The 22,275-nt window shown below is 38.1% G+C and overlaps 3 protein-coding genes and 1 long non-coding RNA gene across 5 annotated transcripts; 2 read left to right on the top strand and 2 right to left on the bottom strand.

The window, feature by feature from the left end:
* Positions 1-491: 491 nt before the first annotated feature.
* On the top strand, positions 492-9,849 carry LOC135078545 (uncharacterized). 2 transcript variants are annotated; one of them, XM_063973082.1, is made up of 4 exons: positions 492-681; positions 6,404-6,492; positions 7,197-7,382; positions 9,713-9,849. In XM_063973082.1, exons 1-4 carry the CDS (start codon positions 579-581, stop codon positions 9,830-9,832), a joined length of 498 nt encoding a protein of 165 aa, XP_063829152.1. In that variant the 5' UTR covers positions 492-578; the 3' UTR covers positions 9,833-9,849. The 2 variants fall into 2 exon arrangements, with proteins under 2 accessions (XP_063829152.1, XP_063829153.1); XM_063973083.1 differs by having other exon boundaries at positions 494-681; positions 7,197-7,406.
* A 1,307-nt stretch (positions 9,850-11,156) lies between these two features.
* LOC135078542 (serine protease inhibitor swm-1-like) lies at positions 11,157-20,096 on the bottom strand. Its single transcript, XM_063973079.1, has 3 exons — positions 19,983-20,096; positions 12,665-12,850; positions 11,157-11,679 (listed from the first exon to the last, which is right to left on the bottom strand). The coding sequence occupies exons 1-3, from the start codon at positions 20,056-20,058 to the stop codon at positions 11,417-11,419; spliced, it is 525 nt and encodes a 174-aa protein (XP_063829149.1). The 5' UTR covers positions 20,059-20,096; the 3' UTR covers positions 11,157-11,416.
* Positions 13,987-17,362, bottom strand: LOC135078543 (cysteine-rich venom protein 6-like). Its single transcript, XM_063973080.1, has 3 exons — positions 17,181-17,362; positions 14,326-14,490; positions 13,987-14,064 (listed from the first exon to the last, which is right to left on the bottom strand). Exons 1-3 carry the CDS (start codon positions 17,251-17,253, stop codon positions 14,051-14,053), a joined length of 252 nt encoding a protein of 83 aa, XP_063829150.1. The 5' UTR covers positions 17,254-17,362; the 3' UTR covers positions 13,987-14,050.
* Positions 15,549-17,188, top strand: LOC135078544 (uncharacterized). Its single transcript, XR_010258640.1, has 3 exons — positions 15,549-15,628; positions 16,075-16,216; positions 16,982-17,188. It is a non-coding gene; the product is annotated as an uncharacterized LOC135078544 (long non-coding RNA).
* Positions 20,097-22,275: the final 2,179 nt, after the last annotated feature.

Genomic DNA, 22,275 nt, shown 5'->3' with positions numbered 1-22,275 from the left:
ATAAACACAACCCATGTTCGTGAATAAAAATTATTTGATTTGATTGATTTGACGTATAAAATACTAGCTTTTGCCCGAGGCTTTACTTATGAAATTCAGTTTGTCACAGATCATCATAAAGACCCTATATGTTATTCTGGGTTATAAACAATAACACTGTAAAGTTTCATCAAAATCCGTTCAGCAGTTTTTGCGTGAAGAAGTAACAAGCATACACACTCACCAACATTCGCCTTTATAATATTCGTGTGACAGAAGTATGTTTTTTCATTTAAGAATATTGGATTCAAAATCCCTTTGTACCTTCAAGAGCACAGAAAACATATACAGTGCAAATATTGACAAACCCACTCGAATATCTAGGTTAAACATATATCATCCAGTTGCAAAGATTACGAAATCTGATACTTTTAACTTTTCAATGCTGCATCAATATCTTTTATCGCTCCGAGAAAATATCTATCAATTGATAAGATAAACGACAAAAAATTCAGTGTTAAAATATCTTTAGACACTACTGTCTTTGCTACCAAAGTGACCCGTGTTTTTTGAAGGAATTCAGAGTGATTTTTCTGAAAATGCTGAAGATATTAGTGATTTTCTTAATGGGAACTCTAGCTGTGTCAAGCTACACGGAAAGGTATAGAACTGAGAAGTTTAGAGTCGGCATCGAATACACAAGTAAGTATGCGTTTATCTTTACTTATACTTATAACCTATTGATCTAGAGCTTAATTGAGTCATTACCTGAGGTATGGGAGCGGCATGGGAGGCAGGGATGTTATGGATATCCGTAACCGTAACCGAAACTTTCGGATATCAGAAATAAAAAAATATCCGAAACCGTAACTGTAACCGATTCAAAAGTTTCGGATGTAGGGCAGTTTAAATTGTTTTTGTATAGCATTATATGTAAAGGCATAACAGCCTGATTTATCTTTATAATGCCATCTAGTATCAATTCTTATTTTTTTATTACTTTTTATTCGATGTAAAGTGTGCGGCCATGATTGAACCGTGTCCGTGTTGGACAACTATTGCAAATTGCATTCTAAAGCACAGATATCCGTAACCGTAACCGAAACTTTCGGATATCCGAAATAAAAAAATATCCGTAACTGTAACCGAAACCGATATAATATTTTTCCTATATCCGTAACCGTATCCATAACCGAAACTACATATCCATAACATCCCTAATGAGAGTGTTCTTGAGACGTCAAATGTCATCGATACTCCTGATGTGTTTCAGATTTATATGCTCTGTCACTTCACAATATGTCACTGTCACCCCTCTCGTGCCGCTCCCATACCTCAAGCACTGACTAAGTTATGCATGACGGATGACTAAGTAGCCTAGATATGTATTTATAATGATTCAGTTTGCCTTACTTACGTTTGGTTTAGTGGTTCAGAACGGACTACTATGCCGAGAGGTCCCGGGTTCGATTCCCGGCCGGGCAGAAATTGAAATGATGAATTTTAATTTCTGTGACGGGTCTGGGTGTTACTATGTATAATATGTATGTATTTAAAAAAAAAGTATATAAGTAGTACATCCGTTAAGCTAGCACCCATAAGGCCTCAGCCTCGAACTTAGCGGGCAGCGGGGCGGCGGCGGCGGCGGCGCGGGAGCGGCAGGATCTTATGCGTAAAATCAAATAGACCGGTTCTCGAAAACAGCGGCGCGGCAGCGGCGCCGGAGCGGGCAACGAGCGGGCAGCGACGAGGGAGCGGGCAACGAGCGGGCAGCGCACTCCTTCTTTTGCCCACAATAAATCGAGCGTTAGGAATAAATTTGAATCGAAATATAATTGTCGCCGTGTTCCAGACATTTCGTTTGCGAATAAAAACAAATATCTCGACAACACAACCCCGAACACAACACTTCGCCGCTAAAGCGCCGCGCGAGCTGCCCGCTTGTTTCGAGAACGGGTCTGCGTTGCCCGCCCCGCTCCAGCGCCGCCGCCGCTCCCGCCCCGCTGCCCGCTAAGTTCGAGGCTGAGGCCTAACACAAGCATATTAATTGCTTACTTTGGGGCTAGACGGCGCTGTGTGAGATTGTCCAAAGATATTTATTATTATTTATATTTATATGTTTGCGATTTTTTCATCTCAGCTATAGAGCTGGTATAATATAAGATCAGCTACGGGCATGGCCAAGTACCTGATCTATAATCGAATCTATAAAAATATTTGGATTACGTTGCCATAGCAGGCTCATCTTGAAGGAATCGCCGTACTATTCGGCACGTGTTTAATATAGCTGCTTTTTGCATTGTTATGTAACTGTTTTCCGGAAGGTCAATGAGTTTTAGGCTATGGTGTAAGTGTTTAGGTATGATACCTGTACTAGAAAGAACCAGGGGCACAATGTAGACTTTTTGTAAATTCCATTATATTTATTATTATTATTATTACCCAGTTTTAGTAAATACGTTTCAATAAACTTTACAGGAGTTGTTAGAACTCTCTTAAATAATTAAGGCGGGTCATAAAAGTCTGCTTCAATTAAGCCTAAAGATAGCATTCGGATCAAGACGACCGCGACGAGACACCACGACCCGAGACCGCGACAAGCAACCGGTCGCAGGGCGACAGCTACACGAATCTTCGCGACACGAGTCGCGCGACTAGGGTTCCCAACCCTCCCGGATTGCCCGGGAGACTCCGGAAATAATGGTTAACCTCCCGACCTCCCGGAGAGCAATATTTTCTCCGGTATTTCTAAAAATTAAATGCATCCATTGCTGCTCGTACTTGTTTATAAATTTTATCTTTAACAGAACCAATCACATGGATCAGCATTACTAAACTCCAAGAATTATTAAATATTGACATAGATAGTGACAAATTGTACGATGAGGTTGGACTTTTGCGTGAGGTGCAACCGAGTGGATTTACGCTGGGTTGACTTCTTTACGAAATCGAAAGACAGAAATCCCTGTCCTGAATTAAAAAAAATGGTCACGTTTGTTCTTTCCATTCCTGTCTCTATTAATGCTTCATTCGAGCGCGTATTCAGCGTGATGGAGCAACTATGGAGCAAGCCCCCCCCCCCCCCCCCCCAATTCTCCCGGGTTGGTCCTTTCAAGAGTTGGCAACCCTACGCGCGACCCATACGAAACTTACTAATTCTATTAAAATTTCGTCTTCGTGCGAAGAAAACACGGCCATTTTGCATCTGTCGCGTCACGGCACTGCCTTGTGAGCGACCGAGTCGCGCGACGCAAGTAGCCGGCAGGCCACGCCCACACGTCGCGCGACTCGGTTGCTTGCATCCGTCAGCACTTCCTATTAATTCATATAAAGCAGTGGGTCGCGGTCGCCGGTCGCGGTCTCGAGTCGCGGTCTCGCGTCGCGGTCGTCTTGATCCGAATGCTACCTTAAGTTACAACTTTTAAGTTTGGCCGGTTACCGGATACTTCAGAGCTGTGGGACTCGTCCCACTTAGGAAAGAGTAGAACTACTTAGCATTTATCACGGAATTTTGTTGGCTTTTATTTCTTGGTTGTGTATATGTAGGTACTACTTAAGTGCAACTATGTTAATTATACAGATAAGTAAGTGTTAAAAAATTCTGCTTCTTAAACGCTGCTTGGCCCCTCTAATGTATGACCTAACTATGATAATAGGTATGGCCTAACTATGATAAACTTCTCTAACCGCAACAGCATAAGAAATGTTCTAATCATTTTTTTCTCTTGATCTGCATCTCACCTGATGGAAAGTGATGATCAGGCCCGAAGGTGGAATCAAGTTTCACCTGAAATTCTCAACCAAAGAAAAACTGGCTTTAACTTACCTCCATTGGTATGACTGTTGGAATAAAATACATTAGATTTATTAATATCTATGTTAACATAGATACAAGAACTTACATAGAAATCCAAATCCCTAGTTTTACCCACATGTTTTCGGTAAAATGCCCCAAAAACGTACAAGGGTATCAAAATCCCTAGTTGTGGGTAAACTGCCCCAAATTATTGCCCCTCCAATCAAGGATGGTTCTTTCACTCCCAATCGCAATCAGAACACATAATTGGATAGACCCTGTTATATCGGCCCATCAATACTTTATCAGATATTCGTACCTTTTGCTAGTGATGCGACTTTGGTCGGTTTTATACGAATTATGACGAAAAATGTGCACCCGATGCCAAATCGAGTTCACTTTTACCTTAATTATCCAAGCCTCGTCGAGGTTTGAATTAGGTAATCTATACTTATAATAAATCTGTAGAGAGGTCAATTCTGTACATGAAATATATTTTCAAAATAACTGTCAGGGGGTGATTAGTGATCGATACTGATGCCAAAAATGCAATCAGTAAAATTTTTGTCTGTCTGTCTGTCTGTCTGTCTGTCTGTCTGTATGTTCCTTATAGAAACAAAAACTACTCGACGGATTTTAACGAAACTTGGTACAATTATTCTTCATACTCCTGGGCAGGTTATAGGATACTTAAGAATTCCCACGGGAACGGGAATTATCGGGAAAATCCTTTTGTATGAAAAATCTAAACCGCTTAAGTTAGACGCTTGAAATTTGGCATGCAGATACCTTAGTAAGCTTAGAGCTTAGTTACAACAGGATATTGCTAAATACCCACGGGAACGGGAGTTAGCGGGAAAAAACATTTGTATGAAAAATCTAAACCGCTTAAGTTAGACGCTTGAAATTTGGCATGCAGGTACCTTAGTAAACTTAAAGCTTAGTTACAACAGGATATTGCAAAATTCCCACGGGAACGGGAGTTAGCGGGAAAAAACATTTGTATGAAAAAATGTAAACCGCGTAAGATAGATGAAGGGGGCAAAACGGGATCCACGCGTACGAAGTCGCGGGCGGCCGCTAGTCAAAAATAAAAGCGATATCAATTGTACAAACCACATCGGGTGTAAGAAATGGGTTGGTCAAAGTTTTTTCTCAGATTTCAGGTTCAAAAACTTCATCTTTCGTCGTCTTGTTTTCTCTAATATTCTGTTCTCCGCGTTGTTGTGTTGTTGTGTAACGAAACCAGTATTATTATCAGCTTATCTCTCCATAAGCTTTTATTTGGTCGGATGTTCTTGCTTTAGTAATGATCTTATCTGGGAGTTGAGTTTTTGCCGAACTTAGTATCCTACACTCCCTGCAAAAAAATTGTTTAAAATAATATTGATTTTCAAATAATATTTCTAATCACATAAAGTACATAATACTGCCGCATTACAGGTGAATTGAGCAAGGGCAAGCAAATCGACTTGAACAATTCGACTGGCGTTCGTTTATCCCGTCTCTACCTTTTGCTAGAATGCTTTGACGCGCAATCCCATGGGATCGGCCCTGGATAGCTTTGTGGTATCGACGAGATAAGTTTTATTGGCGTTTGTTTAGCAGTTTATGACACTCATAACTATAGCTGAACTATAAAATAATTCCGCCAGGGATTTTGATTTGTGCATAAACATAAACAGCTAGACTGGGGATAGAGAATGGTGACATAAAATATACTACGTATTACCACAGAATAATAATAAGTACTACGTACAGAAGTTTTACTTCGCGTAGGTATTTAATAAAATGTATGCTCAATGTCATTAACAATATGGTGTAATTTAGCCTGTCTCAAGAGTCAAGCACCATTTTGTTGACAAACGTCAGTGATCGGCACTGCGCCGAAGCTATAGGGCTGACTTCGGTAAAATGATGTGACGTGGACGTGTGGTGCCAAACTGCGGAAAATGGCGGAGGAAATACATGATTTAGCATGAATTATCATGAATAATATTAACTACTTATTTACCTCTCAGTGTCTTGAGGCAACTTAAAAAAGTACATTCTGTGTTTTTATTATTATTTAGGCAGTTAAATACTGCATAGTATTTAGTACACCATTCTCTTTATTTTCTTCCATCATACACAAGAATACGCGTGCGTGAGTCAATGTTCGCTCGTATGTGAGGCCTTGTCGAATAGTATCCTGTAGGTGGGCCATCGTGCGTGTTTTGTTTTCGATGTAAACTCGCGGAGATGAACAGGCCTGGTATTACTACGTATACTAAGTGATAGTGTATTTATGTCAAATAGTTCGTGACAACCAAAGTGAACAAATACAACACAACCTTATTCCAATTGTAACACAGACGTGTAGCGAACTTTTTGGCTACATTGGTTGTCATGAACCTACATATTTGAGGCTAACTAAATGATAATGGTAAAAATAAACCTCCACTAAAACCCTTAATAAACAAACGCAATTACACTTAGACTGAGTTGCACCACCTAATTTTGACCGTAACTATAACGATAACCGGTGTTTTTGTATGGAGTTTGACAGATTCTTAACGTTTGTCAAAGTTAAAGTAAGATAGTACAAAAGCTCTATCGTACCTACTGTAAAACTGTGTAATATTCCAGAGTCCCTCCCGATGCAGGGCACGTCGGACCGCTACAGGCATTTGAACAACTACGACCCATTTTTCGTCACATTGACCACGACGGCCAAGGTAAAGCCTATTTCAAGTTTATTTTTAGCAGAGATGGAAACGTAAGGCTACATGCGAGTAGCATAGACTTTTTGATGTTTCTGTGCTTGATAATAGTGGGAAAAAAACTTTAGAATATTCTAGTTCATTATTTGATGATGTATTTGGAACTGCTAAGTCGTCAATCAATATTTTCAATGTCCACATAATCATACTTGCATAAGTATTTGTTATCATCAGATCATTTAGTGTCCACCAGAGGTAAACATAGGATTTGACCTACATTTCTCACTAGCCGTACGCTTTGGGGGGGGCTAACATTCGCATATTTTGTCTCTAAGTTGCCTTCACGACATCCACGGAAAGACTGGGAGTTGTCCCATACTCCGGGCATACTACGAGTAGTTTAGGACGAGTTGTCGCTACATCGCCTTTTAAGAGCAGGCGCACACCGTTGATTTTTCGTCGGCCGATAGTTTAGTCGGGCAGTTGATCAGTATGGGCAAGTATGGGAGTGCGCACACTACGCCGATTCGATTTGGCCGATTCTTCATAAAATTTAAAATCGGGCACAACTATCGGCCAACTAAAAATCAACGGTGTGCGCCTACTCTTAGACATCCACGGGAAGGTCTTATTCTATAGCGTAACCATACTTCGAAAATCATACATTAATTGACTTCAATTCGTAGTCCCAACCTTAACATTCGCTCCATCCATTCCAGAAAGGCTTCGTAATCACATACTTAGACGTGACAGCTACCGTAGACGCGACCGGGGAGGTCAACTTCAGCCTGGTCCGCGGAGAGACCGGTTCGAAGACCATGGTCTTCCAGCTGGTCTCCAACCACAGCGACTTCTTGTCCTTCAGCTACTTGGCCCATGGGATGCGGGAGGAGGACTACAGAAAGGTGACGTCTGTGTCTATGCCATAGGTTAGTTAGTGGTGACGTCTGCTTTTGTTGTTGCTTTGCTTGTTTTTTTGTATGTTTGTGCTGACATGATACGCTAGACTAGACCATTGGTTCCCAAAGTGCAAATTGGTTCCCAGGGGAGGCGCAAAGACCTTTAAAGGAGGGTGCGGGCCATCTGTGTAGTGTGTAATTAAGTATAATAAAAAAACCTACGACCGCTGAGAGAATGCATTCCAGACTGCTCGATACAACCAATAAATAATCTTGACTGGAGGAGGGGGGGCGCGGAACATTTTGTATGGTCGAAAGGGGGCGCGTCTCAAATTAGTTTGGGAACCAATGCGCCAGACTGATGCAGGATGACATCCAAAATAATATAACACTCATAAAACTCATTACAGAATTTCCTTACATCAATCGGCTTTAAATATTAAGATGTATGTTTTGTCAATTGAGGTCTTTTTTAAATAGAAAAAAAATATCCCATCAAAAACAATACTTGTCAAAAAAACCAAGTCTCGCAACTCAGTTGTTCTACGGTAAAAAGTTGTGAGATCCATGTAATACCAAGTCCAGGCCAGGAAATCTTTAACGTTTTACATAAATTATTGACTTGGCCATCGCACTAAATAATTTAATTTACACGTGTTTTCATGCGATGGCCAAGTCAATATATTTATGTAAAACGTTAAAGATTTCCTGGCCTGGACTTGGTATTACATGGATCTCACAACTTTTTACCGTAGAACAACTGAGTTGCGAGACTTGGTTTTTTTGACAAGTATTGTTTTTGATGGGATCTCACCGGATCTCATTTCTTTTTGTATTTTGTAGACAGCAGTTATGTATCTAGAAAACTGGACCGAAATTGAAAAATTTTACTCGACTTGGCGGTTGCACTACCGTGCCCCCAAATATCATTTCTTTTTGTATTTTGTAGACAGCAGTTATGTATCTAGAAAACTGGACCGAAATTGAAAAATTTTACTCGACTTGGCGGTTGCACTACCGTGCCCCCAAATATTTTAGTTTTTCCTTGATTCATACACCAAACACTACTTATATTCCAAATTTGAAGCTTCTAGGTCTGCTAGAAGTGCCTTAGAGTTTTGATGATCGGTGAGTCAGTCAGTGAGTCAGTGAGTGACAAAATTAAGTAACTTTGACCCGTTATAATTCTTAAACTACTGGTTCAAATTGAATGAAATTTTAAATATACCGTGTCTTTACAATGCCTGCATAGCTAATGAAAATTCAGCCTTCTAGTTTTATCCACAACGAAGTTACAGGCGGTCGAAAATGGCCTGAATTGCTTCGAGAAAAGGATGGTACGGCCGTGCCGCTTTTTTGCTCGACTTGGTGGGGGCACTGCCGTGCCCCCAGATAATAGCTGCTTACGATCAAAGGTTCCAAAAGTTTGTTGTCTACATAAATAGGGTACTACTGAAAGGTGGCATCAGTGTCTATACCATGGATCGGTCTTCATTTGTTTGAATGTGCATCCTCTGTTTGCCTTTTCTTGGAATTTTTTTTTTGTTTCCGTAAAAAAAGTTGCAGGGAGCATTCAGTTTGCACAGTTCAGTTGAAAAAGCTTCGTATCCAAGGCTATGTAAAATTATGTGAAATTTTTCAGGAATAGTTGTTACGAATACCTCTCCTTGCTTTTGTTGACCTGTCTCTCAGAAACCTACTAACTATAAAAATACGTGTAGGTTTTTAGCGCAAAATCAGAAAATATTTAGTTCAGATACAACAACTGTAACAAAGTAGGTACATAATTTTAATAGGAATTATGATCAGAAATACGTACTTGCATACAATTGATATTTTCGATCAAAATTATGCTCATACACCGCCATCTAGCTAATTTGTTTGAACTAAATAGCTTTAAAAGCTCTTTAATATTTTATAAAAAGGAGAATTCGTAACATCTACATAAGTAGGTACTGTATTTATCAAAGTTTTTTTTCTGTACTAAAGGAGTTCGAAATTATTGTAAGACTTATTTACTCCGAAACATTAACAGATTTAACACTGTGCACTTAGCATTCATTGCAGAGCTAAGGTAACTCTACTAATTCGCTTAATTATTATTTAAAGTATTATTTTTTAAAGGTATGAAATTAAATAAAACCAAAATTCTGTATTATTTTCTTATACCGCCATCTATTGAACATTTTCTGAACTAAAACGTAACGTAAGAAAGTGGAACTAACTCTGTGCTTGGAGCTGCTATGAGACTGTATAGCCAACGTAATTACAAAAGTTATAGATAGATGGCAGTAAAAGGCTTTCAGGTGATTTATTATAATTTTATCTTTTTTCAGATCTCGAATATTATAATAATACCAATGCCACCAACAAACCACGCCTGGAAAATTAAATTTAATGCTTTCTTTTTATTATGTATTATTTTTTATTCTTTATTAAACATTGTAACATTATAATATAATTTTGCATCCAATCTGTTTTTTATTTGCTAGGTTTGATTTATTAAAGGCTATGAAATATTATTATTGTTTTTGTTCAGTTAGTATATTTTTTATCATTCAATTTAATTAACTTAACAATTTATATAATTTATAATTTAATTACGCTATCGTTGTTAATAAAGAAATAATAATTAAATTACTTAACTACTACAAAAAATAATTAATTTGTGAAGTTAATAATAACTTACGTATAGCCCGACCAGGAACATAAAAACCCTCGCCATGTTGCGGAAAACTAATGGTACTAATTTCTTTTAATGGCAACAGTAACTGAAAACTTCATTGACATGTCACCTTGCATGTCATTCTATTGCTGTCAAAGTGTAAACAAACTTTATTTTAAATGTGCGCAATTGATTTTGTGAATTAAATTGCTAAAATCTTTTTATAGTCGTGAAAGAAAAGTGGTTCACAATGTGTTAAAGTATTTGTCGAAGAGAAATACTAAGGTTCGGACAATATTTTCATTGAATAATGTTTCCGACAAAGGTTGTCAAATTGACTGACATGTTTATCGTATAGTACAGTCCACTATGAAAATTAGCTGTGGTTTGTTTCAACTACCTATTTTTTTAAAAATTGTCACTTTCTAAGTGTTGAATTTTATGGAATTGGGAAAGAAGTACCGAGTTTGAAGCGTTCATGAGCAGACATTGCAGTTGAATATTCAAGTTCTGAATTTGATTATTGATGAATAATAAAATAAATCCTACTAGCTCGATTGATGGTTTTATTTAATTTATTTAAACCAGGTTACCTATAATAATATTTTTTCGTTAATTTATGAAAATATCAAATTAGCCCGTAATCCTGAATCCTGATACATAAAGTTAGCTTATTAATTTAACACAGGTACGACTGTACTCAGTGTTGCACTATCAAATGCAATTGACGCGCCTCTATGCCAGGGTTTTTATGTTCCTGGTCAGGCTATAATTTAACATACATACTTTCTGATAATATTAATAATACTGTGGTATTTAGTTCGGTTTTATCACAGTTTATGATAAGTCTTAACTTTTGTGTGTTTCATTTATTACTTTTTCGTATTGTAATTAGAAATTACATGTTTCCAAGTAATAAATCAATACTGAGCCCCGATTACGGTAATTTTTAACGTCTCCAATCCAGACACGCTTCTCGATTCTGCGATACGATTGGTCAAAACAGTTGACGTACGCTGTTGAACGACCAATCGTATCGCAGAATCGAGAAGCGTGTGTGGATTGGAGACGTTAAATATTACCGTAATCGGGGCTCTAATTTATTTATAGCCTTATTCACTAAGTAGCGGCCGCCCGCTACTTCGAATTTTCCAAATTCTCGTCTTAGTGAGCACCTACGTTCTAAAAGGAACCCCCATGCAAAATATGAGACTCCTAGCACTTGTAGTTTCTGAGATTTCGTGATGAGTGAGTGAGTCAGTCAGTCAGTGACCTTTCCCTTTTATACATTAAAATATTTTGTGTTTCTTATTGTGACGTCATAATCTCGTGAAATATCCTTATCCTACTGCACACATCAACAGTTAATTTCAACTTACGCCTCAGTCGCCTCAGTGTTAAGATGCAGGATGCGATTGATAGCATTCAAGTACTTCCCCAAGAGTCCAGGGTCAGTTGAATTGCTGGCAGGGCATTTGTCAACCGTGACACATTCTCCATTATCGTCTCTGAGGAGACCAGTTGAACAGATGCATCCTCCGGTGCACAGCTTGGTACAGATAGGCTCAGGGTCAGCACAGGAGGGCTCACAGGATCCGTTGCAAATGTCGTAGACCTCGTTCTTGTTGAAGCATTGTTCTGGAAGATAGGGCAATATCAGAAATCGAGGACGTTACGGAATCAGTGTTATTATTTATCTAATAAGTGTGTACGGGACTATTCCCACTTCTCGTTCCCACCGTTGCAACACCTGTGTAGCCAGGATCTACAGCTTGACTTGTGAAGTTCAAGTTTGTCCCGGGGGAAAGTTAAACCACGGTTAAAACTGTCATTGGACCCGTAACGAAATTAATGAGAACGCATCGACTTCCCGACTAGAAAGTGTCCAATAAGTTACAGTATTTTCGATCCTATAGTTAGAAATAATAGCTCTATTGTTTAACAATTCAATAGCAATGATGATGGTACAATATTTGATGCCAAGTAAACCTCATGTACAGCAAACTTTGCTGCTAACTTCTCTCATGACTGTTTTATAGTCAGGATCTAAAGATTTAGAGTATTATGTAGAGAGACAGCTAGATGACTACTGAACCAGTATCCAGTAAATGGTCATGTCACAAAGCTATCTACACTAATATTATAAAGAGGAAAAATTTGTACCTATTTTTGTATGTTTGTAATGAATAGGCTCAAAAAGTACTGGGCCGATTTAAAAAATTCTTTCACGAATAGAATGCTACATTCTTCCAATGTGACATAGGCTACATTTCATTTTGAAAAAAATTAGGGATCCTTGGTAAAATTTATAATAAAGTATAGTTAGCGGGAAAAAACATTTGTATGAAAAAATCTAAACCGCGTAAGATAGATGAAGGGGGTAAAACGGGATCCACGCGTACGAAGTCGCGGGCGGCCGCTAGTCTATTATAAAATTACCAGTCAGATCAGATCCATAATCTTTTCTCACAAATTTTTCAACAAACTCTTACATAGTATTAAGATACTGCCTTCATGCCTATATTTACTACCACATACCTACTAATATTATCCAATCTGCATCGTCACCTCGATCAAATCCTCACAGGGAAGACTACAAAGTGGTATTTCACGCTGTACTCACCAACGGGACACTGGTCGACAGTGACGCACTTGTTGCTGGCGGTGTCTCTGACGAAGCCAGACTTGCAGAAGCAGCCCATACTGCAGGTGGCCCCACAGACAACTGGTTCGGGCTGGGTGCAGGTCCCAGCGCAGGCTGTGCCGCATGATAGGAACTCTTCGTTCGCGTCGCAAATGGAGACGCTCTCTGGAAAGAATAAAGTTGGTTTTTCAATTGGCTTAGTGATCAATCTATGGAGATCCTATCAGGGACAAGAAACCATGGGTTTGTATTTTAAAATACATCGATAAATGTACTACGCAATAGATTTCGCGATCTGAAGACTCGCTCTGTTCAAGTGAACTGTACTGCAATCCGTACACCTTACTTTGACGTTTTGGTTGCGAGAAAACTATACTCTGTAAGCGATCTAGTACTACATGTTTGTTTAGACGACAGAAATGTTACGCTGCAACAAACTTTACTTTTAATTACAATTTCCAAAATGGCGCAAGAATTTTGCTTACGATAGCTCTCTATCCTTTATAACTCTAAATTGTTGTTTTTTATCCCCTAAATTAGTATCAGGTTGTTTGGTTTCAGTGCAGGAGCACGACTGTTGCTAATTTACCAGAAGAAAATGGAGATGGATAGATTTTTTCGTTCTACTTCGTAGGTACTAGTACTAGTCTGTGTCTTTCCGTATGGTAAAAATGAGTATGAACAAGAGCATTAGTAGGCGGTGAGCGGTGTAGTGCAAATTAATTTTACAAAACGGATAGGTAGAATTTATAAAACCAGTTCAGTTACAACGTGCCGGTACAACTTTGATCCACCGCAAGGGCATCCCATCCGATCAGCCACAAGTGGTTTCACCTCTTGATTAGGATTGAGGGAGTGTTCTCACCTCGTTCCTACCTCCTCAGCGCGCGAGTAAGCCGGGGCAAACATACTCACAGCGTGGGAGAATTAGGACAGCTCCCCCCCATCACTGCACTACTGTGTAGCAACGGACTTCCGTATTCTTGGGTTTTTGGTAAATAATAAATGATCGAGTTAGAATCAATTTTAAACAACTCTATACCTATTCTTGTTTAAACTACGGGGCCTTTCACAACATTGTCTGTATTTTTTTATGCAAGGACAAGGGATACTATATTTTTAAGACCTATATAATTATCCTGACGAGATCTGTCTGCCTTGATGAATCAGGTATTATTCACTAATGTAGCTTTAGTTACAGACGCGGGTTCGAATCCCGCGGGGAAAAACTAAGTGGGAACGGCACAAGCATTCATAGATGCATCCATTTAATAAATAAGTATACACTTGTCATTATATGCCTTTATTATACAAAAGCTTGCAGTATAAAAAGTAGAAAGATGATTATGCAACTCGCCGATTTCCTTACTTGGGCTTGCCTGTAGAAAAACGTAGATAACTTTAATAGACATCACGATCAAACATTACAAAACATATAATAACAGAAGACAATCACCGAAGTATGTAGGTACTTTATTTTGTCTCAAGCGGGCGTCATTCGCGCTTGGTTTAGACTGGTTTGCGACACTTCGCGTATGTTGTGTCCGTGAGCGTTGTCTATGTAGATTATCTTGTGCTCATATTTTTTCACTAGACCTTATAGTAACCTCACGCTACAGCTGTCAGCTCTACTAACTTACCACCACACTTATCCGCTTTGACACAAGTTTTGTTCTTCTTCAAGTACCCAGACTTGCAGAAGCATCCAGCCACGCAGTAGTCATCGCAGACTGGGCTAGGGTCAGCGCAGGTTGCTGGACACGACGATCCGCATGGTAGGAATTCCTCGTTGGCAGAGCAATCGTCTGTAAAATAAGAACCTATGGGAATAGGTACTCTTACAGGCTTTTAGCTCCTGTAATGAGGGTTAACGACCTCATAAAGGTAGCAGGGAGGCGTTGGATGCAGGCCGCTACAAACCGGGCGATGTGGAAATCATTGAGGGAGACCTGTGTTCAGCAGTGGACGTCCTGTGGCTGAAATGATGATGAATGTGTGAAAACAAAGTGTTCAGTAAGTAGGTACCTACTTAAGTTTTTTATGCCAATTTTAATAAAGTGATACACTAGGCGTAAAATCATTAATTAAATAGGTATACGATTTTCCATAGTCATTGACAAATCACTTTAATCATTTTATAAGCAATCGGTAATCCGAAAAATTGTGAGCAATCGGCTGAAAATGCAGAAATAAAACGAAAAAATCTTTTTAAAAAACTCATTTAATGCATTCTGTTTGCTTGTTCAATGACAGACGCGTTTCTTATCATTATGAGCATCAAACTTACTTTTTAATAACTTATGCACATAGATATTTCATCAAAAATATTGTGGTCACGTAGCTACAGCTGTAGGTTTAATATTGTGTGGAGTTTTAATTACCAACACAAATAATTTTGGTCGTTTGCCACCACAATTAGTTACGGGCCTATCCTGCCAGTAGGTACAACACTACTTTTTGGCTTACGATTTAATTAGAATTTACGAAGTAAGCCGTAAAGTTTCAGCCAAATCAACGCAATCAGCCTGCTGCGTGTGCGATGGCAATGGCAATGACGATCAATACGTTTAAGTCTGATCGCCATCGCCATCGCCATCGTGCACGCCGGCTGCACGCGTTGGTTTGGCCGAACCTTAAACGTTCACATTTATTTCCTTCATTTCCAATTAAAAAGAATAACCCGTAAGGATAAAGCTGGCTTAACTAGCGAATAAATGCGGCGTTCCTCGCGCAAATCAACCAATACTTTAAACGCTTCGCTGCCCGCACTTAAGTTAATCACAGAGTCATTTCACACTCGGCTAATTACGTTTATAATGACTTCCTTAATCGTTTTCTTATTTTGATGAGGATTGTATCGGACTTCGGGCTAATCCCTAACAATGGCAACCATTTTAGTGATTTGTTTTCACGCTGTTGTTTCGGTCGAATCTATTACGTTAAGTAAGTAATTTGGTTAGTTAAATTAATAATGTAAAATGTACTCTTACTACATTACTGTGAAATCCAATGAATATTTTAAACTTAAATTTTGATTTGAAACTATAATCTGGATTGTACGAGGTCAAATACGACTTTGGAGTCAAGATCATATCCATTCAGATTTACTGTAAATATGTATATTTCCTGGGTAAAAAAGCAAGAGTTTTAATTAGACCGTCAGTTACTTATCAACGTATTTTTCACTTTTTGAAACTAATGAAAATTTAAAGAGAAAGCGCGCCAAAGTAGAGGCCCGTGACGTCAATGAGTGCTTAAAAGTGCAGCACTTTGTGACGACGCGCGGTCACTGGAATCTCACTATGGAGATAGAAGAGGTTATTCTGATGTCCTCCTGTGGCTGATGCCTATAAACTTTCTAGAACTAAAATAGAAGCGTCTGGCTTTAGGAAAGGAGTGTCCCCACGACGAAGTCCACAAGTCCTGCGCCTTCCACGAGGAGTACAGCTGCTGGCAGCAGGCAGATAGGATGGACCGGGTCAGATCACTCCCCAAACGGCTGCCATACTGCCAGTCTGGGTGCTATTGCAAGTAACTACAAGCTTTTGTTCATTGCCACACACAAGGTGGATAGATGACCTCATAAAGGTTGCAGGAAGACGCTGGATTCAGGCCGCTGCTAACCAGACAATCTAGGAATCTTTTTTTGTCATTAGAGGAGGCCTAAGTTCAGCACTTGATATCCTGTAGCTGAAATGATAATTATTTGTTACTTATCTTTGTCGTTTCAAAGAAAGGACGTCCATTGCTGGACTAAGGCCACCACCAAAGATTTTCCGGTCTGTGCTGTTCGCATCCAGGTGCTTCATAAAACCTCTATTAGATCGACGGTCCACCAAGTGGGAGGCCCACGCCCACTCCCACTATAATTATATCCAACTAATCAGATAACAGAACTATCACTACGTTTTTCGATCTTTTCTTCTTCTTCTGAGCTAAAAAACTGCTGGACAAAGAATTTCCTCAGAGGCCGGTTAAAAAAAATTTAAAGAGTCAAAAATTGATTTTACACCAACCGTCATCGCTAGCGACTGCGTAAAAAAATTACATGAAATCTAAAACATGTATAGCGTCCCTAGCGAATACTTTCAAGGACTAAAACCTTCAATGATTTCTTGATGCACTCGCTAGCGACGCGCGACGTACAATGCAAACTAGCACTAAGCACACTGTGGTGTGACCCGAAAGAAAGAGAAAACTGTAAAACCCTCCTGAGGCAGTAGCTAAGTGAAAGAAAAATCAGGTTCTTAACTCCTAAAAGGTATCATAGTTACTTTGTATATCCAACTGTTTCAGGAAGGGTCTAGTCCGAGAATTTCCTGGCGGGACCTGTATATCAGCTGGCCTCTGCCGAAACAGAAAACTGCGGGATGTTCTTAAGAAAATCATCACCGATCAATAAAAATTACTGATCAACTAACAATAAGCTGACACAAAAAAAACTGCTGAATTAATTACCTACCGCAATATCTATCTAAATGTATGTAACACTTACCTTTAGCGTTTTTGCAATTCATCAAAGATATCACTCCCAACAAAACAACCAACAAAAAAGTGTTTGCTCTCATTTTTAGGTCTAGTAAGAACCTAAATTATTCAGATTTTCTCTTTTTTATGAAGGTGTAAATAATTACTTATAAACTCTTAACTAAAACTTATTTTGTTCTCCAGAAAACGGCTTAACACCTTTGCTGCGGCAGTAACTTTCTAATACTTTCCATTCCTTCGGTACAAGGTCAGTAAACCTGGTATTAAAACTTACATTGTGGCGGCACAAGGCTTAAAGACCTTGTAATATTTAAGATATATTAATTTTATTTTTGGCTTCATGTTAATAGATATTGTGTTTTTTTTCTTTGAATATTAATAATAATGCATTTATTGACATACACCTGAAGGCGTTCGTGAATAACTTGTTTAGTATAAAAATTATAGCTATATTCAAAATACAAGGCTTATGCACCCTGTGCCGCAATGAAGTAGGGAAGTCTGGTGGGTATTCTAGGGATGTGAAATACAAATATCGATAGTTTAAATTAAGTTTTAATAAAAATTTAAAAAAGTAACAAACAAAGATGTTTTAATAATTTAGTCTAAATATTTTACAAATAAGACATACGTGCATAAATACTTAAATAAGCTATATTTAAAGAAAACATATTATTTAATAACATTTAGTTACAAATTCAAATGTTTGTCACGAAAAACATTATTTAAATTAGCAATAAATCGTGTAGCAAATTAAATTATAATCAATTTGCAGTTTTGATTTTGTTTGTTTCTCTTGATGCCATGTCGACATGTGCGTTTCTTACGAATGCGAGGCAACACTGGCTGCACGAAGCTAGCGTGGGGTGCGGTACCAGGTGCGCAGGGTACAAGGTGCTTCGACCTGGTTTCGCATTGTGAAGACATTTTATTACTTCCGTGCGGTACCAGGTCTAATAACCTGGTATTAAGGTAGGTACATCATTAGATTCTATTTTAAGAATACATCATAGATATATATTCATCACTTTCCTACACCGGACCCAATTGAAGTTATGCCTTTCGCACGACAAGGAAGACTATAATTTTCTTAGCCGCACGGTAAGCGAGACGTACACAAGGTCTACAGGGTGGAAACGATAAGTGATCTCATTCGATTATTTCTAAACTATACAAGATATCCAAAAACTGCCTACTGATCCTAAAAGTGCTTCATGAGCTCTATCCAACGGTACCAATAATAGGTTACATAATAAATTGGATCTATCTGAAAATTCAATGTTTCCAGCCTCCATACATTTAGTAAAACCTCATAATATTAAAAACTATACAAGATAATATCCAAAAACTGGTAACTGATCCTGAAAGTGCTTCACGAGCTCTATCCAATGGTACCAATAATAAGTTATAAAATAAACTGGATCTATTCGAAAATTCAATGTTTTCAGCTTCCATACACTTAATACTGCCACAATCATAGCACTCATGTCTTGATAATATTATAGCAAGTAAAGCCTAAAACCAATGTTTTCCGTGAATAATTTTTAAATAAGAATGCAATTCACGAATTAATTTTAAGTGTTTATTATTTAAAATAAAAAAATTAACACTTCTAATATTGTGTATTTGTGTGGCTGGCATAGTGGCATACATTTAGTATGGAGGCTGAAAACATTGAATTTTTGGATAGATCCAGTTAATTCTGTAACCTATTACTGATATCGTTTGAAAGAGCTCGTAAAGTACTTTCAGAATCAGTAATCAGTTTGTCGATATCTTGTATAGTTTAGAAATAATCGAGTGAGATCACTTAACGTTTCCACCCTGTATAGACCTGGTTTCGCACTCAACGTGTTAAGTGAAATTAATGATAATAATTAATATTTCAATACCAAATAGGTAGGTAATAGTGCGTTATCTTGATCTTGTACGTAAACTGGTAACAACTGGTTCAATTTGCGACTTAAATAAACAAGACTACAACTGAAGTTTTACACAGAGTAATAAAGCATTCAGAGAAAACAATGAACTACCGCAAAACAAAGAAAGAAAGAAAGAAAGATACAATTATTACAACTGAAACTAGCTGAAAACGGCAATAGTAAGCGTAAAACAAAAAATATAAAACCCCGTGACTCTTCGTGTGTTGATTGATTGACTAAAACTTGGCCGCCAATAAAACTCAGCCTATGAAAGTAAGGCACATAAGAAAAGGTATTGGTAAGAACCTATTTAGGTAATCAATGAGAGAGAGAATCGATTTTCTTAAACAACGAGACAAAAGTCATTTATATGTATAAGTTAATAACCTCTGGAAACTTGCGACTGTTTCATAAATAAATAAATAAGATTATTATTGTGCACTAGATACGGAAATGTTTTTCTTTTGTAATTACAGTTGTTTGCAACATAATGCATTACTCTGTGCAAGGATGTGTACTCATTCAAAGGTGACGTGCGTAGTAAATGACGTAGGTACCTTACCTTTATATTTAACACAATGTTATTTTTCTTTCAATATACATACAAGCCTCTGCCCATGACTTTGCCCGAATGTTTTATTCTGTTTTGACTAATCTGTGTAAATATCTAACATGGTTACAATTTTAAGCGAAATATTTTCTAAAACAAGATTTGGTGTAAGAATTTATTTTTCAGCCTTTGCTTAGGTATCGAGTCAGTGTCTGAGTGTATTAGTTTATTGACAGTAGTATTTATACTATTTATTTATCTATCAAACTATTACATTTCAGCTGAAATATCAATTTCAGCCCCAAAAATGTCTGCAGAAATATTTTTACATCCTTACCGTTAGCAACAGCCACGCCTCCCGCCAAGGTTGCCACAGCCAAAAAACACAACACAATTTGAATTTTCTCCGCCATTTCTTGTTCTTGCTTCACACTACCACAACTGACCACTTTGACTGACCAAAACAAAATAATGCACTGCAAAACTAGGTCTATTGAATCTGATATGACCTTTGTCACTTGACTGATTGTGTCCACAAAAAATTGTGGCATCCTTGGATTCGGTTCAGCAGGTTGCATTGGTTATTTAAAGTTGAAATTTGGACTTTATTTTAAGGTCGATAAGGTTTAAAGTAATCTGGTAATTTCTAGAATAGTGCAGTGGCGCAACGTTCGCGGTAATTCAATCTTTTTATAAACTGAATTAGTTCGTAACGAATGAGTTAATGCACGTAATTTGGCGTCCTTGTTATGTTTGTGATACCTTTGTTATCTATTAGCAAATAAAAATGGCATGTTGCATAATGTAAAGCTTCAACCACACCAACGCATGCAGATCGCCATCGCCGGCGCGATCAAAGGCCAATGACAAGTCGCGCGACTCGTGGTTAAGGGTTCGGCCAAACCAACGCGATCACACCGCGGCATTAGTCGATGGCGATGGCAATCACTGCGGGTGCATAGATCGCCGCGACCAATGATAGGACGTGTTGATGTGAACTCATCGCTACAAATTCCTCACTAGTGAGCGCGTTTGATATAAACTCACACTAGGCCCTCAGGTGATCCGTTTGCTCGTTTGCCTCCTATCCCACAAAAAAAGAACAAATAATTGACGATGTGATTTTATTCCACGTTTTCCACTACTACAACTTCTTTAGAGCCAGGATCTATTATTTAACCAATGAAACCCAGCCATCAAAGGTTCCATAGCTTATCACATAACGATCTCTAGTTTAGATGGCGTCCATTATAATATTGCCTTCAAGTCCCCATAATATACACATCACTGAAACCCTGTAGCCTGACAAGCCATTACCTGATTGGACACCAAGCAAACATGGCCGATGTTGGTCAACATCAACACAGTATTAAATTGCGATTTATAATATTCACTTGCATGGTAGCTTTTGCCTGCGGTTTCGCTTAGGAAAATTTCCATGTGGGGAAGAAAGAAAAAAGAAGAAATCTTCGACAACTTTCTTCTTTGATAAGTTTGAAAGTCATAAGGGTAGCTGGAAAATGCTGGATGCTGTTTAACAGTGGACGTCCTGTGGCTGAAATGATGAAGTTTAAAAGTCTTTCCACTGATTCCACTCAGAGGTTGACTGCTGGTCTGCTGCTGTGCTGAGTCAGTAAGTAGGGGTCGCTAGGAAAAAAGAAAATGGTTTTATACTAGCTAACACATAGCTCATTTGCTTGAATGCGCCTTGGAAAAACCTGTCTAGAATCACGTCAATTACGATTAGGAGCTTGAGAGACAATAATAGTTATTATTTAATTTTTTAGCGTTAAGAGTCGTACCTATCTTAAAACTAATTTGAAAATTATATTGATTTTTTTCAAGTTATTTATAATTTTCAAAAGACGATAATAGTGCCGTTGACACAAATACAAAGTCGTAATTTTTATGAATGTGCCACACCAGGGTCATTCACTTTTGATTCAAACAATACATTATTAAGTATACTAATTATTAAGCAGCATGCATAGTACCTACGAGTAGGTATTATACAAATTCAAACCACTGATTTCATTTTGTCTACCTCATAGGAAATGTCCAATTGCCAGCTTATTTTACTACGTTTGTAGGTAGCCTTGGAGCGCTATATGTAGAGGTACAGTGTGGACTGAAAAAACGCTTGTCATAAACAAAAACGTTCCACCAATTAATCCAAACATTCTTTAGTTGATTCAATTCTCGCCATTTTAATTAAACCATTATTTTGCTGAGATATTAAACAATTTGCAATGGGTTAAATTCCCCTTTATAAACAATATTTATGTTCGGTCCACAGTTAGGTTGACATCACTTTGTTTTAAGTGAAAAATGATTATTTCATTTGAAATCCTTCCTTTGTATTTGGTTCTTAACGAAAATATACCCTACACTTGAAGAATAGGGCTGATATTTGTTTGTGGGGTAAGAAATTTAGGATAAAGGAAGGGAACTATAAATCCAGTCTGGAATTGATTTATACGGAGTCTGGAATAATTGGGCATGAATTTTCCGAATGAACTGTTGAGTGTTTTTGAATATTATTATGTATATTATCTGAAATGCTACAATTTTATTCGTTAACTTATTTTTTACTTATTATTTATTAGACTAACCTTCATGATTCTAGAAAG

Source organism: Ostrinia nubilalis, chromosome 15 (genome assembly GCF_963855985.1).
Source record: "Ostrinia nubilalis chromosome 15, ilOstNubi1.1, whole genome shotgun sequence".
Classification (NCBI taxonomy): domain Eukaryota; kingdom Metazoa; phylum Arthropoda; class Insecta; order Lepidoptera; family Crambidae; genus Ostrinia; species Ostrinia nubilalis.
Note: the sequence above shows the minus strand (reverse complement) of the source record. Positions and strands in the feature narration are given on the sequence as shown.

Excerpts from the sequence above, each read along its gene's own strand:
- LOC135078545 (XM_063973082.1), top strand. The coding sequence starts at position 579 with ATGCTGAAGATATTAGTGATTTTCTTAATGGGAACTCTAGCTGTGTCA. Across the intron at positions 6,493-7,196 it reads CATTGACCACGACGGCCAAG|AAAGGCTTCGTAATCACATA; the intron begins GTAAAGCCTATT and ends CATCCATTCCAG. Across the intron at positions 7,383-9,712 it reads GGGAGGAGGACTACAGAAAG|ATCTCGAATATTATAATAAT; the intron begins GTGACGTCTGTG and ends ATCTTTTTTCAG.
- LOC135078543 (XM_063973080.1), bottom strand. The coding sequence starts at position 17,253 with ATGAGAGCAAACACTTTTTTGTTGGTTGTTTTGTTGGGAGTGATATCT. Across the intron at positions 14,491-17,180 it reads GAATTGCAAAAACGCTAAAG|ACGATTGCTCTGCCAACGAG; the intron begins GTAAGTGTTACA and ends CTTATTTTACAG.
- LOC135078542 (XM_063973079.1), bottom strand. The coding sequence starts at position 20,058 with ATGGCGGAGAAAATTCAAATTGTGTTGTGTTTTTTGGCTGTGGCAACC. Across the intron at positions 12,851-19,982 it reads AGGCGTGGCTGTTGCTAACG|AGAGCGTCTCCATTTGCGAC; the intron begins GTAAGGATGTAA and ends TATTCTTTCCAG. Across the intron at positions 11,680-12,664 it reads TGTCGACCAGTGTCCCGTTG|AACAATGCTTCAACAAGAAC; the intron begins GTGAGTACAGCG and ends CCTATCTTCCAG.